This window comes from Sturnira hondurensis, unplaced genomic scaffold (assembly GCF_014824575.4).
Source record: "Sturnira hondurensis isolate 20B ecotype Veracruz unplaced genomic scaffold, ASM1482457v3 Scaffold0021214, whole genome shotgun sequence".
Classification (NCBI taxonomy): Eukaryota; Metazoa; Chordata; class Mammalia; order Chiroptera; family Phyllostomidae; genus Sturnira; species Sturnira hondurensis.
Genome location: NW_028093845.1, coordinates 6998077 through 7015877, shown reverse-complemented (window position 1 = coordinate 7015877; position 17801 = coordinate 6998077). Strand labels below are relative to the sequence as shown.

At 38.6% G+C, this 17801-nt stretch overlaps 1 protein-coding gene across 1 annotated transcript in view; it reads right to left on the bottom strand.

Moving 5' to 3' along the window:
* Window positions 1-17801, bottom strand: part of COL25A1 (collagen type XXV alpha 1 chain) — a 483313-nt gene that overhangs the window by 20711 nt on the left and 444801 nt on the right. Inside the window, 5 exon segments of the mRNA XM_037031923.1 lie at window positions 3411-3455; window positions 4071-4094; window positions 9869-9946; window positions 10892-10936; window positions 13233-13301. Of these exon segments, the coding sequence (XP_036887818.1) occupies window positions 3411-3455; window positions 4071-4094; window positions 9869-9946; window positions 10892-10936; window positions 13233-13301 (261 nt within the window).

Here is a 17801-nt window from a genome sequence, read left to right as displayed (position 1 = left end):
TTAAGATAAAAATTGATGGCTTCCTTCCATTTATCATTGGTAGCATATTAAACTATACAAAAATGTTACTAGTTGGTAACAGTACAATTTGGCTTTCAGCAAATGTATCACGACCCAGGAATACACTATTATATCATAAGACATATCTAAGCTAAGTGAAAGAGCATTTTCTTGAGTATTATGTATAACAATACTTATATGTCACTTAGATGTAGTTTAGATTTTTTCCCCCTCAGATGAGATGCAGGCTGAAAAAACGGTGAAAGGAAACGGAATGAAAAAGTCATTGGATGGCTGACCGTATGCTCTAGCAACCTGTTAATTTTTTCTTCTTAAAAATCTGTATGATTTCTCTTATTTTTCAACTTGAGAAAAAAAGCAAAAATATGACAGTTATCTTAAGAAAGAATGAAATGCAAAGTCCCCTAAATTCACAATATTTTAGTTTGCACTGTTTGAAGCATAGACACAAACTTACAATGACTGTGAATGTTACTTTCAGATCAGCCTCACTGAGGGCTACAATAAATCAAATAATATCTTAATCCACATAAAATTACTTTTGGATCAATTCAATTTCTTATACTATGCTAGGAATGCACCAAATTTCCTATTTATATTGTGATTTATTAAAACTCTTGACAAACTCAAAATATATAGATTTATTTTTTGTTAACTGAAGACATTCCATTAAAAACAAATTTAAACAATGTGCTAGAGATTTTTTTCAAACAACACATGTCAGTCACCTTTCAGCTGGAAAGATATGAAACAAATTATTTGAAAGGCAAGATATTATTTTATATCAAGGAATCATGTATTTGGACCCCATTATCAGTACCCTTTGTTTTCATATTGTAGATACTTCATAAAAACAGCTCTTCCGAGGCTTGAGTGGCCTGCCTCACAGACAGAGTCCAAGGGAGCTGACTTGAGGCTGTATTTTTCTAGAAAGACTTGTTCAGTGATATTATAAACCATAACATTGAAATGGCTAGAGCTCTTTTCCCCAGTAAAAACTCTAAAAGCTATTGGCTACAGCATGAAATTTGAGCTTTCCAATGTTTTAGAAGGCATGACATATAAATGAAAAAAAAAAGAAGAAAAGGGGCTTTTCTTTTCCAGATTTCCTGCTCTTTGTGGAAGCAGCTAAGTTTATTTCACCACAAATAAGCCAGCTGAGGTTGGATGCAACTGGCTAAGCCCTAGTTTCATTCCATCTGCATACCTGTCAGTGCTCGGGGCCCAATAATGACTGCTTTGCTAAACTTTTACCTCCAAAATGTGACCCATGACTGTTTAAAAGAAAAACCTAATTCGTGAGTTATTCACTTATCCTTCATTCATCAAACTTATCTTGTGAAGAGTTATGTGATGTGTAAGAATTCACACAATCCTTATTTGATTAAGGAAGGAGCAATGCTAATTGGAAAGGTCCTCGTTCAGTCTGAAGTTGTGAGTCCTGAGTTTGAATGAGGTTTACATTTGGCTCAGGCTGTACTGTGGAGTCTTGGTCACAGGCCCATCTCATCCCACTTACCCCAGCCTCCTCCAGGAGAGTTCATGGAACACATAAAGGCCCCCATCCATTGACCCAAGATCTCAATGATCAGGTCTCTGTGAGATGTGAGGGGTGGGGCAGAAGGACCGCACATTGGGAAGGATGGCTGGGTCAGAGAGTATGACTAAACGCCAGTCCCCATCCTGCTTGTCCTGACATTCGTTTGGCCAATTTCCCTGTCTTTCAGTTTCAGCTCAAAGTCATCCTTGATTCCCAAGGCTGTGTCAACCTTCTTCATTCACATCTTGATCAGTGCACTTACACTTATTTATAAATAATTGTGTCTCTACTTAACTATCTCCCTCCCCAGGCTGTAATCCCCTGGATGAAACCCCTCACTATACCACAGTATCGTTACTAGATGTTAGTGCTTATCACAGAATAGAGACTGAAAAATTACTTATTGGATAATTGAATTAATAAATAAACAGCAATTAGATGATAAAACAAAGGGGATATAGATGTGAACAATACAGCCTTCTTGGCCAGGTGACCCCTTTTGTCCCCCTGGGTGAAGAAATGGGTACCTTTTGGGCTTCTGTAGGTGTTTGGGCTATATAGAAAAGTCCTAGAGGTTGCGGAGCTTTGCGGGGAATGAGGTGCATGTTCAGCACTGGGGACAGCTTTTTTTCTGGAGACTCAGGCAAGTGAGGAGGTGAAACAAGGAACTCAGACCTGGCCAACTGTCCATAGAGGGAAAATAACCTGCAGGGTTCCTTCTAGGCTGTCTAGTCAGCTCAGCAAGATATTAAAGAACGAGAATCCAGGTTGACACGTTCCCCAGGAACAGAGATTATGTGTGACCAGAATGTGGTCGAGAAACAGAAGTCCCAAACCTATCTTACACTGTTATACAGAAAATCTGTTTGAAGTTAAGGTCTCTGTTCAAATGTGATTTCACATGGCCAACGACCTCCGTAATGTTTTACTTGATGTTTCTTTTTTATAATAGAAAAATCACTGTTTCTATGTGCTAGCTCTCTGTTCTTAAGTAGCTCGAATGTGATGAGTACAAACAGGCTGATATGTGTGTGTCTATATGTACACAATAGACTCAGCAAATAAACTGCCTTGAGAAGCATAAACAAAAGACGGATTTCTAAACCATCTGAACTGCCTACAAAAATCCAACGATGAAAGTTGTATTTCAACACTCATAGCTTAGTTCTGAAAAGCCAGAGTAACTGGCCCTGTGTTAACTGGTCACATGACTGAATGTTAGTGCGGAGGGAGAAAGCTAAACCAGCAACAAATTTTATATATAATCAAGTAATTTTAAGTTTCTACTGTTCATAGTTGATATGCTTCATTAGATAAGATTTAAATGACAGAATGTCTGAATACATATAGTGACAGGATGTGTTATACAAAATGACTCAAAAGTGATTCCTTAAAATTGTCACTGTACACACAACATACTACAGATCCCCTTATTTTTTTTTATTACAAAATGATTGGAAGGATCATTTTTAGTGTCTACATAAATTTTCCTTCAATCCTCCTCTATTTAAATATTTCCCTTCCATCAGATACCACATTTAGTGTTTATTTATGTTTATAATTTCTGTAAAACTTGTTGTCCCCTTGTTTAATATTCTCTGTCTTCATTTCCTCCTCCTAAATTTAAATTGCCATTCCTATTTCTCTTCCTGCCTTCCTAAGTTTCCTTTTTTCCTGATTCTTCTTCCTTTAGCCCAAACCTCAATTTCTGTTCTTACCTCCTCAAGGAATACTGCTGATCTCACCTTCTCCAGCATTTTGTAAGATTGATTTTCAAAGATAGAAATACTTAATATAGCATTCTCTGTACCAGATGTGGTCAATGGAAACTAGTAAAATAAAAAATAACCTTTGGCCCTTGTAGTCCTTGAGGTCCAGGTGGTCCGGGGGGACCCTAAATCCAGAAAAGACAAAGTTATAAGAAGTAGCCAAATCTATGTCTTAAATTTTATGCTTTCAAACATAAGTACACTACACACAGTACTAATTTATATCACAATCAAATACTCCCCAATATTGATTGCAATGAGGAAAAATGTCACTGGTTATAGAATCTGCAAAACTCCCTAAACTACCTATATATGCATTCACATCAGCAAATATTTAGGTCACAATAATAACTGGAGATGCTTTGGGGTTGATCTGTAAGACAGCGTAAAACTGCTGCCATGGCTCACAGGCGGCGTCTTGGGTTGCGTTAGTTCATTGACATTACCTGTGTCTACAGACACATTTCTCCCCTCCCCTCTAAAGGCTTTGATTTCCTGAACACTAAAGAAAAAAGCTACATACGTAAGATAAGGCCAAAGACTTAAGAAAAACAACTTTTTTGGACCTTTTTTTAACTAAGCCAAGTGATTCCCCTGGGGCAAAAGTGTAAAAGATTATTAATATAAGAAAAACAAAAATCTCAGATGAAGGCAACTGCCTCGTTAGTACCATTAGGAACAGCATGCACCAATATCAAGCAGGAAGCCCCAAACGGCAGAAACCATGCAATGGGAGTTACCGTGACGGTTAAGGTGGTGATCCTCTGTTGAGAAAGCGAATCGACAAAGACAAAGTTACCTATTTCGTGTGCCGAACACAGTAATACATTCTGAAATGATCAACTTGTTGACTATGTTTTGGCAAGACTGATATAAGGAATTGGCAAGAATCTAAGAGCATATGATCTATCTTCCAATGAATACAATATATTATAAAGATTCTTTTAAACATTACTTTTAGAACTTTATTTTTTAAGAAAATCTATGGGCTAAAAAAGAAGGTGTGAAAATTTTAATTCACCTGATTTTTAAAAATTATGTATAAAATATTATACACTAGAGGTTTGTCAGTGCAACTGTGGCCTGAGGAACCCCATCATTCATAAGAGCTCTAGTCTAGACTACTTTGATTGGAGAAAACCAAGCTATCTAACTGTGTAAGGGGCATGTTTTCCTCTTTCAGTCTGCACCTCATGGCACGTGTGTGCATGCCACATCTAAAGAGAGAAGGTGACATGGGATTTATCTAGTTTCTTAATGTAAAATGCTAGAGCACTGTAACAAAATATATTCAATGAAACTATAAATCAAACACTTGATTCATGAATCATTTCTGTACCAATATTTTCTAGTTTGGGCCTTGTGCTAAATGTTCTATAGGACCTATAGCCAATTCATACAATCATAGAGGGGAAAACATCAGGAACTCCAGTCGCAACAGAGAAGCGCTGTCCACCTGCAGGTAAACTTGTGAACACTGCTTTAACGCGATACCTTTGTTTTCCACGACTCCATTCAATTTCTGATTCAGGTTGTTGTTGCAGGTTTGTTTTTTTTATTGTTGTGGTGAAAAATAATCTTAACATTATCTATTTACTTCAAACACTGAAGTTTCCAGTGACATGGTGTCATTATTTCTTAGAAAACAATACATTTATGCCTGTGCATAAATGGTTTGATTTTGTGTTCTCTGATAAAATCAATTCTGGTCATTACAGCTACAGAGAAATCATAGTAGGAGAAAATCAAGCAGTACTTCTAAGATCAGGGCAAAGTTACCACAAACTTGGGCAGGTTTATAAAAAAAAAACCAAGGCCCAGATTTTTATGTCATCATATATGTGTAAATTAAGATACCACATACTTTATGCTTATGGGATCCACCTAAAGCTAGAGTCAGATTTATGGTTATAAGAAGGCTACTTCTTCACTGCTATAGGTAGATGAGTCATTCAAAAAAAGTTGTCAGAAAATTATAGAGCAGCAATAATTTCTTTATCATTATCTTCCAATTACATAATGCAATCTTCACTAGAAAGTAGAATCATAAGACCTTAGAAAAGGAAGGAAGTTTAAAATTTGAATTCTCAGAGGTTTTCCAACATGTGCCATATATAACTCACTTTTCATCTAAACAAAAAACTAGTCTGTCTTTTTTTTTTTAAATTTAAGGATAATAGTCTGTTCTATAATGAGGTGCTTAGTGAAAAATAGTATTAATGGTAACTGAACTATCTGACAGATTGAGTTTAAGTGATTTTGTTAAATTACTGTATTTGTAAGATCTAAAAATTATACAGGGCAGGTTCCATCCAGTTAACAGAAGAACAAGTGACAGTAAACTAAGCTAATTTCTCAAAACCAAGTCTTTACTGTCATCCTGAAGCACCAGCATGCAGACCACAGAGACGATGGAAAGACGTCTGCTCACGTTGGACTTCTGGTATCTGGCTATTTATTTATTTTTAATTTTTTCCTTTTATTGATTGTAGAAAGAGGGAAAGGGAGGGATGAAGGAAGAGAAACATCAATGTGAGAGAGATACCTCAACTGGTTGCCTCTTGCATGAACCCTGACTGGGGACAGAACATGGAGCCCAGGCTGGGAACTGAATCTGAGACCTCTTGGTCTACAGGATGACACCCAACCAAACGAGGCACACCTGCCAGGGCTCTGGTTCTTCTAATAAAGCTACATAAACTCAGCAGGATCCTCTCTTGAAGTTCAGTAATGATCTGAAAACCAGAATGTTGGTCGTGATGAAGAAAGACACGCCATTCTCTAGTGAGGCATGGTGTGAGACGGGAGGCTAGCCGACTGTAACCTGGCGGAAGGCTGCTTTGTGATTTGTTCCCTGAGATACTCAGGTGGGTTAAAAGGTTGTTAGAATTAAAGGTTACTATGTTTCATTTCTGACAAAGATGCAAGCTTAAAATCACTGATGATTTACACCACAGAACAGGTTGAATTTGAATGGTGTTGAGGAATTTTAAAAGCTTGAGTAGGAAATGGAGAGATTTTACTGCCAGTTGTGGAAATGTAATTACCTTAAATAAAAATAAAAATAAGTGGCTCATGGCAAATGTTCATGTAAATAATAACTTTGAACAGAGACAACAGTAACATTTTATATTTATAATGTGATATTTTTATAACTGCAATATATTCCTATTTATCTAATTACCCTAGTTTGTTTGCAGATTTTTTTTAGAGGATGCAATAGAGAAATGAAATTTGGCAAAACTGTGAAAATCCATCACTGGTTAGAGAATTAGAAGAATGAATGTCCACAACTTCCTCTCAATCTAACCATTATTCAGTTTAGTTCATTTTATTAGGGATTCTTTTTTTTTAAAGATTTTATTTATTTATCTTTAGAGGGGAAGGGAAGAAGAGAAGGAGAGAAACATCAATGTATGGTTGCCTCTCGTGAGTACCCTCCTGGGAACTGCCCTAAAACCCAGGTAGGTGCCCTGACTGGGAATCGAACCGTGATCGTGTGGTTTGCAGGCCTGTGGCTCAATCCACTGAGCTACACCAGGGATTTTATTAGGGATTCTTAATCCACTACAGTACATGATTAGGAAAGCAAACAAATAGTTCTGAAGTGAAAAAGAAACTATAAACTATTTACAAGCATAATATATTGTTGCCCTAACAATTCTCCAAGAATAATAAATCTTCACAGGTTGAGATACAAACGTGGACTGGCTCATTACGATGAATTGTGACTTGTGTACAGCTATACAGAACTCCAGGGGAGGGGGAGGACCTGAGCACAATATCTCTCATGTCGAGATGCAGGTGTCAGAATTTTAATGAAGTGCAGCATGCTTAGGCACAGCAGCAAAAGTGTTCAGGAGCTCCTGAAAATAATCCTAAGTATAATGCTAGATTTTATGGACTTTTAGAATATAACTTATTCTCCCAAATCCTCGTTTTACAGATGCAATCAATAAAGTATAGATACACTGATTTCCCCTAAGTGACTTAGCTAGTTAGCAATGGAGGGGAGATTAAAACAGAGATTTTGGTTCTAGGCTCAGAGGTTCCCTTTCTTAACTAACCAGTATCTGTTAATGATACCGTAAGTCTTTGAATTTCTTGAGATAGAAATCGCTCCATGCCAAGCCCTATTCATGCACTGAATGCTTTAAAAGAACTCTTTCACAAGGTTTCAGAAAATGGAAAATTCAATAATACTGGAGCATTTCTTGGAAGGTAAGAGAATCTTAAAGACAGCAGTAAGAATTATGGCACCACTGGAAGCAGCTTAAGGAAAATTTGCAGCACTGTTAATAAATTAAGTTTAAAAAGTGTCCCTCTATTTTATAAGGAAGAACTTTGAAAACATAGCAGATACGCCTCAGCTTCTTGTTCTGTTTCTCTCTTTCTTCACACGTGCCAATGAAAAGAACAGAAAGGCAGGTTGAGCTGAACGCTGACTCTGTAAAAGCTATTTAACGCTTTGCTAGTTAAAAGTGGTGGTTGTAGCAAAGGACCCACAGAAATGTATGCCTACCAAAATTAAAGAATATTAGTGAATCACAAGGATAGGAAGAAAAACCCAAACAAGCACAAAATAGCAAATATTTAAAACAACTGATTTGCCTTTCAAGCAGAAAAAAAATGTATTGTGCATGGGAGCTAAATATACTCACTCATTCAACCAATAAGTTTATTTACTGCTTATGCCAGACCAGGGTCAGGCACTTGGGGGATACAGAGTAAGCATAAGACATGTTTCCTGCCACTGAGCAACTCCCAGTCAGGTAAGCAGCTACGCTAAAACAATCTATATGATTTAAGAATAATTAAATGTTGAACGACTGGGCCCTGACGGCTGACATTTAAAGTACTAAGAGGAGCAACCCATCTGGGTGGTGGCAGGGGATTTTTGGAAGTGATTCAGCTGGATGTGAAAAGGAAAGAAGAATGGCATAGACCAGGCAAAAAGAGGGGGACTTTTATGGATGTGATCAATATGACTGATTTGGGGGAAAATGTGTCACAGAGAAATAGAAAATTCTGTACAGGAAAGGCAAGATTACAGAGCCTTAGAAGCCCAATGGAGAAGTTTGAGCTTCATAGAGTAGGTGAGGCGGTCCCTTTAGGTTTCTGAGCACACTGAAACCAGCAGAACAGCAAACATCAGAAAGTGAGCCTTGGAATGATAACAGGATGGATCAGAAGAGCAGAGTCATTAGGGCAGAGGAATCGGCTGAGGGCTTGTTGTGGTGTGAGACCTGCAATAAATGGAATGGGGACCCAATTGGGAATGGATAGAATGGGGCAGTCTCATCAGATACTTTGAAAAAGGAAACAGCAGCATCTAGTGAGATAAAATGGGTGAAGGACTAGGAATAGTTTAAAAATAACTGTAAGGTTTCCATCTTGAGAAATTCAAAGACTTATGGTCTTATGAAAAGAAACTGGTTAGCTAAAAAGGAATCACTACCAAGGAATCACTTGGTAGGTGGGAAAGGTAACCAGTTTAATTTCATGTCTTGGTGGAAGTTAATGGTTACACCACTGCCTCATTTTCCTAGACAGGAGAGATTTTCCTAGACAGCTGGAAGTACATGCCCCGTCTGATCTGACAATGAAAGATTTGGAAACAGCCGTACTGCAGAAGAACAAGAGAGTGATTACACCAAGAAAAGACCAGAGATAAGGATGCAAAAATTAGGGAATGGACAGAGAAACTGCAAATACAAAAAGTGAGTGGATCCAGAAAAAAATAAAACCGGAAGAAATGAGAGTAGAGATCAGAGAAACCAGAAGGAAAACTTTCAAAAGGAAGTTGGTTTAGTATAAATGTCAAGAGAAGTCAAGAATGATAAGCACAATGTGCTTGACCTAACTTGAGGTTATTAGTGAGCTTTATAGGAGAAGCTCCAACAGAATGATGATACAGGCTAGAGTGCAAGAGTCTAAACATGGAAAGGATGACTAAGGTGCAAAGTGATGGAGACGTGCCACACTGTCTATAGTTTTTACTTAGTAGAAGACAAAGAATTAAATGGTAGCAGTAATAAGAAACCCCCACAGAAGACTTACTATGTGCCAGGCACTCAGCCACTTACTCAGTTCACAACAACTAGATGAGGGAAATACTATGACTATCCTCATTTTAGAGAAAACTGAGGAACAGAGAAGTAAATTGAAGTATTTAGTAAGCAAAAGAGCTGATATTTGAACCTAGGCAACTTCAACTGCAGAACCACAGGAATCTTCATTGTTTTGTTAGGCTTGCTTTTCAAGCAAGGAGGCAAAAATTGGCAAAACTAACACAGGATCTAACCCAGGTAGGACTTAAGCATATCTGAAGGTAGAAGGGAAAAGAAAGATTGAAAAAGGTTAGGAGATAAAGAGGATAAACTGGGGCAGAAAGAAGGGGGTGGGTCAGAACAGGGAGAGGGGGCGCTTTGAGCAGTGGACCTCTGGGATCCCCGGGGTGTGGAAGCTGATGTTCACACACATGACACAGCGTGCCTCCGTGTCACTGTCTGGGTCGGGGCACAGAACAGTCACTTGCCTGCAAGGCTTCGTGGAGGTTGCCATTATAGTCGATGATCTCAGTGGCTCCTTGATCCCCCTTTTGGCCAGGTGGACCCTATAAAAAAACCAACCACAGAAAACCATGCGGTTAGGTTAGGGATATAGAGAGGACTACGGTGAATACAGAAGCACAACTTATAGCTTTCTTAGATCATTAATTCCCTATGAAGGCACAAATGCATACATACATCATGTTTGAATTTTGTCTTTATTTCAGAGGAGGCAAACTATTTCTAACTTCCTTGTCTATGGTATGTTAAAGATATGAAATCTGAATAAAAAGAATATGATTCAATATCTGAAACTGTTTCCTGAAAATTATAATAGGTAGGCTAATCCAATTTGACTTGCAAATATTTATTGGCTTTGTTCATATTTATTAAAGCAACTCAAACCTTTCTAGTCACCTACAACTCAATGATTGCTTTCTCATCTATTTAAGAAGATAGAGCACTGTTCTTAGGAAATGCCTGGTTTTTCCAACAAGAATAGAATTCCATTAAAATAAAATCAAACAGGGACCACAAAAGAGAATACATATATTTTTAAGACTTTTATCCTGCTCATTATCTCTGCCACTGAATTTCCATTAATCATATCCTCATTTCTTGCCTGTGTTTAAAAGACTCTGAAAATATAGGTTATTGCTTTTTATATCATTGGGCTAATTGAAAAATGGAAAATTCTACTAGCTGGATGACTACGGGTTTGATATTCTCCATTTGTCAGAAGGAAAGCAGATCGAGAGGGTCCTTTATATCTTCTTCTCCTGACCTTGTTTTATGAGTTACAATCTACATACTCACCGCTACCAGTGACTGAAATAAAAAATAAGAAGAAAGGGGGTGACCAGGAATAACCACAGCAGCCCACCCCCAGTGCTATTACTGCCTGCTGTTAGTTCAAGTGCCTTGTGAAAGGACACACAGACACATACTTTAAATCTGAGCTTGTGAGGGGGGAGAGGGAGGGCAAAAATTTAGATGAGGGACACACCCACCCTTGGTCCTAACGTTCCAGAGTCTCCTTTGTCACCACGGTCACCCTTCACCAGTGAAAAGAGAAAAAAACTAATTAGTAGTCAGGCCAACAGTCTAGAAATACCTCAGACCTAAGGACGTATTGAATACCGTACAGCAGCAGCCTTAGCGCAAACTTCTGGAGTTGAAAATCACAACTAGAAGAACAATAACCACCAACATGGCAAATGCTTCTTTAAGATAAGAGGGAATCTTGGAACAACAATATGTATGTTACTATCTTGCTAGGGATCTTCAAAAGCAAAGCAAGTGGTTTCCGTGATACCCAGAGTACACTGTTACCTCTCAGACTGAACCATGTTCTTGCCTTTATATGAAAAGGTCTGGGGCAGAGGAAATAAGAGCCCACCACTTTGTCTTTCCTCTGAGAAGTAATGTGTAAATGTTGAGACAAGGAAGGAGTGGAGAGCTCGTTTTAGGGCAAACCAGAAGGGATAGGTCACCAGCTAGGCCTTCCTCTGATGATGGGGATTGAAGGAAAGTTTCCTGTAGGTACAGACATTTCAACGCTCAGAAGGTGTTGCTGTGGACAGCAGATAGCTGGGACTGATGGGCAGGGCCCAAAGTCAGGGAAAGGGCTAAGCCAGTTCTCCCTCGTTTTAAATGCGACATGAAAAATCTCTGAAGTTCCATTCATGGTGTTACCACCCACCCTGGGGGGTCACCAGGAAGAGTCCAAGTCCCAAAATGCACGCACATCACCCCAAGAACACTCAGTGCTCTCAGAAGTCTAAACAGAAGTGTTGGAAAGAGCTTTAAACCTGTGTATTTGGAGTTTCTTTAAAACTGCATTAAATTTATTCAGATCTTTTTCTACATGGAATTGAAAGCATTTTGACATGCCTTTCTATATATTACTACAAACTGGGTAAGGACCAATGAAGAGAAGCAGGAAAAGTCTTTATCCATCCATACCAATCCATAATAATTAAATTTGCTATGGATGGAGAATAATTCCTGCTCTGCTTTCTTCATGTTTCCACTAATTTTTCCATGTTATGTATTAGCTAAAAGCATCTTAAATAACATGATTCTGCTAACAGTGCATAGATAATTGCAAACATTATAAAGAACATGGTAAAGGAAAGAATTTAATGGGTGGTTAAATTTTAATGCAGTGAAGGGAGTCAACTAACTTAAAAGCAAAGTATAATTTGAACATTTATCACAAAGATTGCCAGAAAATGAAAAATAAGATTATTCCATACATAAGTTAAATTAAGTACAGAACTTAATTTTTTTCCAAAGAAACTACTCCTATGAAACAGAAAAATACAACTTTCCTTAAAGAATAATCTGAAGCATAGGAACACACAAAAACAACAAGATGAAAGAAACCAATTGTTTTGCGATATCATCATAGGGACAAAATTATTGCAATCCCAGTGTATGGGAGAGTTTAATTGAAAACATGATTCTCTGTGGGAGAGGCAAAAAAAGCACAACTCTTGAAGGCCTCATGTTACATCAACATGATTGCCTGGTTACTGACCTTTGACCCCTTTGGGCCTCTAGCTCCTGATTCACCTTGTTTCCCCTATGATAGGAGAATATGAAGATGAAAAAGAGAAAAAAAGACAGAGGAGATAAGAACAGGAAAAAGAAATTTTCGGTGACTCATAAAGACGGAAACACTTTATTTTAACTACCATAATATATGGCTTTACGTAATGGTGGCTATGAAAACACTAAACACAAGTATCATCACGGTTTCATTGATTCATTCCCCGGTCTTTCCATCAGCCTTCATCCCACAGTAATTGCCGACTGCCCTCCCACCCGCGGACGGCAGGAGCGCTGTGATCCATTCTCATTAGTCTCAACCGCGTCCGCATAAATTTCCTTCTCATCATTTTTTGTGTCTCTAGGGTGGCTGGGTTATTAAAATAAAGTGTTACCATATTAGTCTGCAGAAAGTTTAGAGAAACAAAGATGGAACAGTCTAGTAAATCCTTAGTGCTAATATTTTCAAGGTGTTACCATCAAGTCACTATCAAGACTAACACGACGCACATCGACATGTTCTCAGCAAGTTTTAATACCCAGTGAGTGATAATTTGTCAGCAACAGTCCCTCCCCCTTTACATTCGGGTGTGTCATTAAATTTGTTAATCAAAAAGATGAGAGAAAACTAGGAAAAGCTGAATTGTAACATTCCTTTGGAAAAGAGCCAATTGGTGTGCCTTTCCATAAATTATCCTTATATTTCAATAAATTATTAATGTCTCAAGAAATTTTTAGATTTTTGCTTTGTGTTTTCCAAGCCAAAGAACATCATTTTCCAATGCAAGAATAACTGACCTTTGGTCCAGGGGTTCCAGGCTCTCCTCGCTCGCCTCTTCCAGGAGGCCCCGCCTCCCCTCGTTCACCCTGTCACAAATTGCAAAACCGGGAAGTGGCAGCCTCCCTCTCCACCCCCCACCCCCAGTTGGTCCCTGTAGATTAATAAATAAGTTGAATAAGATTAAAGAAAACAGAGCGTTGCCACTTATTTATCATGACCCAGCACTGTATTAATCTCAGCATGATTTATCTCATTTAATAAAATGATAATTCAGTCAATGGCATTATCATTTCCATTTGACAGAGAAGGAAATGAATTGGTAAATGCCTGTCAGAAACCTATGCTGGTACATGCAAGGCCTTTGAAAGGACTTGATAAAGGCCATGATGATACCTGGAAACAGAGACAGACAGTTTCCATCCTGCAGCCACTTTCCAAGTACCCCTGGGATGAAGCATGGCAAAGTAGCCGCGGCCTCGTGATGGTTATAACTTGTCACTCCACACTGGCCAGGCTCCTTGTAATCCCACATCCTTGTTCTCAACCCCAGCTCTGTTATTTATCAGTTCTGTGTTTTGGGGCAAATTAGTTAAGTTCTAAAAGCCTCAATTTCCTCTGTAAAATATTAAAATTATAGTACTAATCTCATAATTTGTAAATGTAAAGTGCTCAGCATGGTGTAAGACACATAGGTATTACAGCTTTTAGTCACAGCTCTGTGAAGTACGAACAAGGTCACTGGCCCCAAGGAGCTAGTGATCTGGTTAGACAGACAAGATCCACGTAACAAAATAGTTAAGAATTAAGGGGTAGATTCTATATTTCCCCCACTATTCTCACCCTCCCCCCTATCTATTTTCTACCTACCATCTATGCTATTTTCTGTGCCTTCTCCCCCCTTCTCCCCCACCCACACCCCTGTTTCTAACCCTCCATGTGTTCTTCATTTCTATGGTTCCACTCCTGATCTAGCTGTCCTCTTGGTTTGCTTTTGTTTTAGGTGTGGTTGTTAATAACTGTGTGTTTGCTGTCCTTTCACTGTTCATATTTTTCATCTTCTTTTTCTTATATAAGTCCCTTTAGCATTTCATATAATAAGGGCTTGGTGAAGATGAACTCCTTGAACTTGACCTTATCTGAGAAGCACTTTATCTGCCCTTCCATTGTAAATGAAAGCTTTGCTGGATAGAGCAATCTTGGCTGTAGGTCTTTGGATTTCATGAGTTGGAATACTTCTTTCCAGCCCCTTCTTGCCTGTAAGGTCTCTTTTGAGAAATCAGCTGACAGTCTGATGGGAACTCCTTTGTAGGTGACTGTCCCCTTATGTCTTGCTGCTTCTAGGATTCTCTCCTTCATTTTAATCTTGGCTCATGGACATAAACTAAACAGGGGAGGATGGTGGGGGAGGGGGTGTGCGGGTGGAGGGGAATGAAGGGGGGAATGGGACAACTGTAATGACATAATCAATAAAATCTATTTTAAAAAAGAATTCAGGAGTAACATAGGGCCATAGGTGAGAGAAGAGGAAGCCCATGGGGTCTCAATAGTACAGGTTGGCTCCCTGAACGTGACAGTCGAGCCATGTTCTGAAGGATGAGTAGGTTGCACTTTATAATTATGCTGTTTATGACTGTGTTATTAATGAGTACAGGAACTTCACAAAACATTTTACATGCATTACTCTATTTACTCCTCAGGGGAGATGAAAAAGCTATTAGTATTCACAGTCTACAGACGAGGTGACTGAAGTTCTGAGAGGCTAAGTAACTTTCTCCAAGTCACAAAGCTTTTAAGAGGAAAAGCTGTAATTTAGAACTTCAATTTCATACTTTGTGCTTCATCTTCAACTTCTGTATCAATGGTTTTGTACGTAACCCTTTAAACATTTCCGGTCATTTGCTTAGGGTAAATATGTAGTTGAGGAATTGCTGTGTCAAAAAGTATGAACATTTTAGAAATTTGCCAAATCACCCTCTTGCAAGACAGAGAGTAGACTGTCTAGTTTCCTGCATGGTGGGTAGGATTTTAATAATCAATCAGGTTTTCAGTTCAGCCTGGTGTTAGCATGTTTACAGAAGGAACAGATTCATCTTGGAAAAGAAGAAAATGGGTTGGATCTGTATGGATGATGTAGGGCTTTAAATTTTGAGATCTTTATCTGCATCATTCCCACTCCGGGAAGCCTTTATGGTTTTGCAGGGGAGATGCCATAGAGGAGGGCAAGGCTGAAAGAAGTCTCAGTAGGTTTCTCAGCATGAACCGAGGAGAGTGGGAACATGAAGAAGGAGGCAGAAAAGCAGGCATTTGCCTGGGTACAGGAGATGAAAAAGATGCTCCAGAAGGTTTTTTCCAGGGATTAGAGATGCAAGAATGCATGTTGGTGGATAGATGAAATTTTCACTTTAAAATACCATATTTAGGAGGATGGGGGGTGGGATGGGATGGGAGTCATAGACAGAAAACTGTACTTGAAAAATAATTAAATAAAAAAAATTAGAAAAAAAATAAAATACCATATTTAGTGTTTTTCTTAATATTTTATAGAAGAATTCGAAAATAGTAACTATAAGGTAATATTTTAGGGATAAAAAAACCCTTAGAAAATCATTTATCTGTAATATACCATAGGAGTAGAGTCAATATATATTTACCTAGAATCACTTTTTTCAGAAGATCCCAGTGCCCTTAATTAGTTGCTTATCACTTTCTGGATCACGTTATTTCTTTACTCCCCTGCCCTCCTGCCCTCCCTCACACATACTGGCAGGTAAGCATTAGAAGAGCAGAGAATGTTTTTGCTCCATTCACTGTTCATTCTCAAACACTAGAAAAATGTCTGGCCAAACAAAAATATTGAATTAATGAATAAACAGTACTCAAAATATTCTAAATTATTGGGAATAACACCCCATCTCTTTAGGCTGCTGTATGTCTGTCCCAAGACTGAGGTAGACGCTGAGAATATAGCAATGCATAAACAGATTTTTAAATGGCATTATCTATCCTCTGGTTTCTCTTCAGGTCATATAAATTTTTTGCCTTTTTAAATGGCATTATCCATCTTCCTTCATTATGATTTCACTTCACTGTGTTGGGGGTAAAATGCAGGGCTAATTTATTTTTATTAATTGAGTAGTGCAAATCTAGACTACCAACAAAACTGGAAAAAAAACCCTAGCATTTGGCCGCAAGAGACTTTTGCATAATCATGACTTTTCCATTACAACACCTAAATGATGAAAGATAGACAATTTAGCTGAAAAACAGACTTCATTAATAAAATGAATTTCCTATCTACATCTCTTCTTGTGGAACTACAAAACAGGTACCTTACGTTCTTTACTTTTATTGGGAGTTCAGGGTAGTATCTGTTATAAAAGTATCTGGTCTGTAAAGTCGGGCTGGGTCCTTCATGAACAGTAATTAATGTTGACTTTAGGGCTCTACCTCTGGATTTTTTTAAACAGTGGAATAGTTTAAAATCAATAAACTAAAGAAGAGATATCTGGGACACACTCCACTCTGCACTGTCCCCAAACATTAGGAGATTAGTTAGCGCATGCCCACTTCCGGGCTGCACTGGCCGAGTTCCCCCTGTTTGTGCCAAACCAAGACCGTCTTCCTTCCCGGGGGCTGCAAGCCCAGGGGAGTACGACGGTGCTCACATGGACACAGAATGCTCATTATTCTTTCGCTCTCCCTTTATTCCAGAAAGTGTGTTTCTTGTGTGAATCTGTTCAGGCTAAAACAGGCATTTCTCATATTTTGTTAATACGTGTGACAGCTCATCGTGTGAAGAAGAAATTGCTTGGAAAAAAAGCAATTTTGCATAAATTCGACCAAGCGTCGGTCCCCCTTGGGCCACACACTGTTTCCATTTTCTAGGATTAGAGGTATTTTCTCCTTACCAGAGGGAATGAGGACCCTTCTGTCAGAACAGACCATGAACACATGTCTCCAGCTCTTGGAAACCATCCTGGTTTATTTCGGGCGGGTGCAATGCAGACTGCTGAGGCAAAGACTGCTACAGTTTAAAAAAAGTAGTTTGATCTAATTTTGCCCCTCCTTTGATTCAGGAGTCTGTCACGAGGAAGGTTCCATCCTCAGAGCTGTACCTTTTCCTGTCTTACTCGGTAGCTAAAAAGAAAACCATAGGCCTGGCTGTATCCACAGCAACGCGATTTTTTTATTTGCCGGCATATAGATTGTGCTTTTAGGGCCCTCTCTAGGGTTGCCCAGTGGAAGATTATGAGATGGTTTTCATGACAGAATCTTTCCGCAAATGTTTTTCAGGATGGATCTCTCTGGCATGAGGCACTTAGGAATCTAATATGACATCAGTACTCCTTGAAATCTAGGGAGTGATGTGGGAATAAGAATAATGTTGATTTACAAGTACGTCCTAAAAGCAGTGATAAGGGGCAGGAGTTAATGAGTTCTATCTCTCCACCTCAGAATTCCCCCACTTTTCCATAGGGCCAGGAAGCTAATAGCATCACATCAATTTAGGAGAAATGTTGGTGACAACTGGAACAACTAAGATATTCCACCTTCCTGTTTGTCTTACCTAAGGCTAAAATTAACTT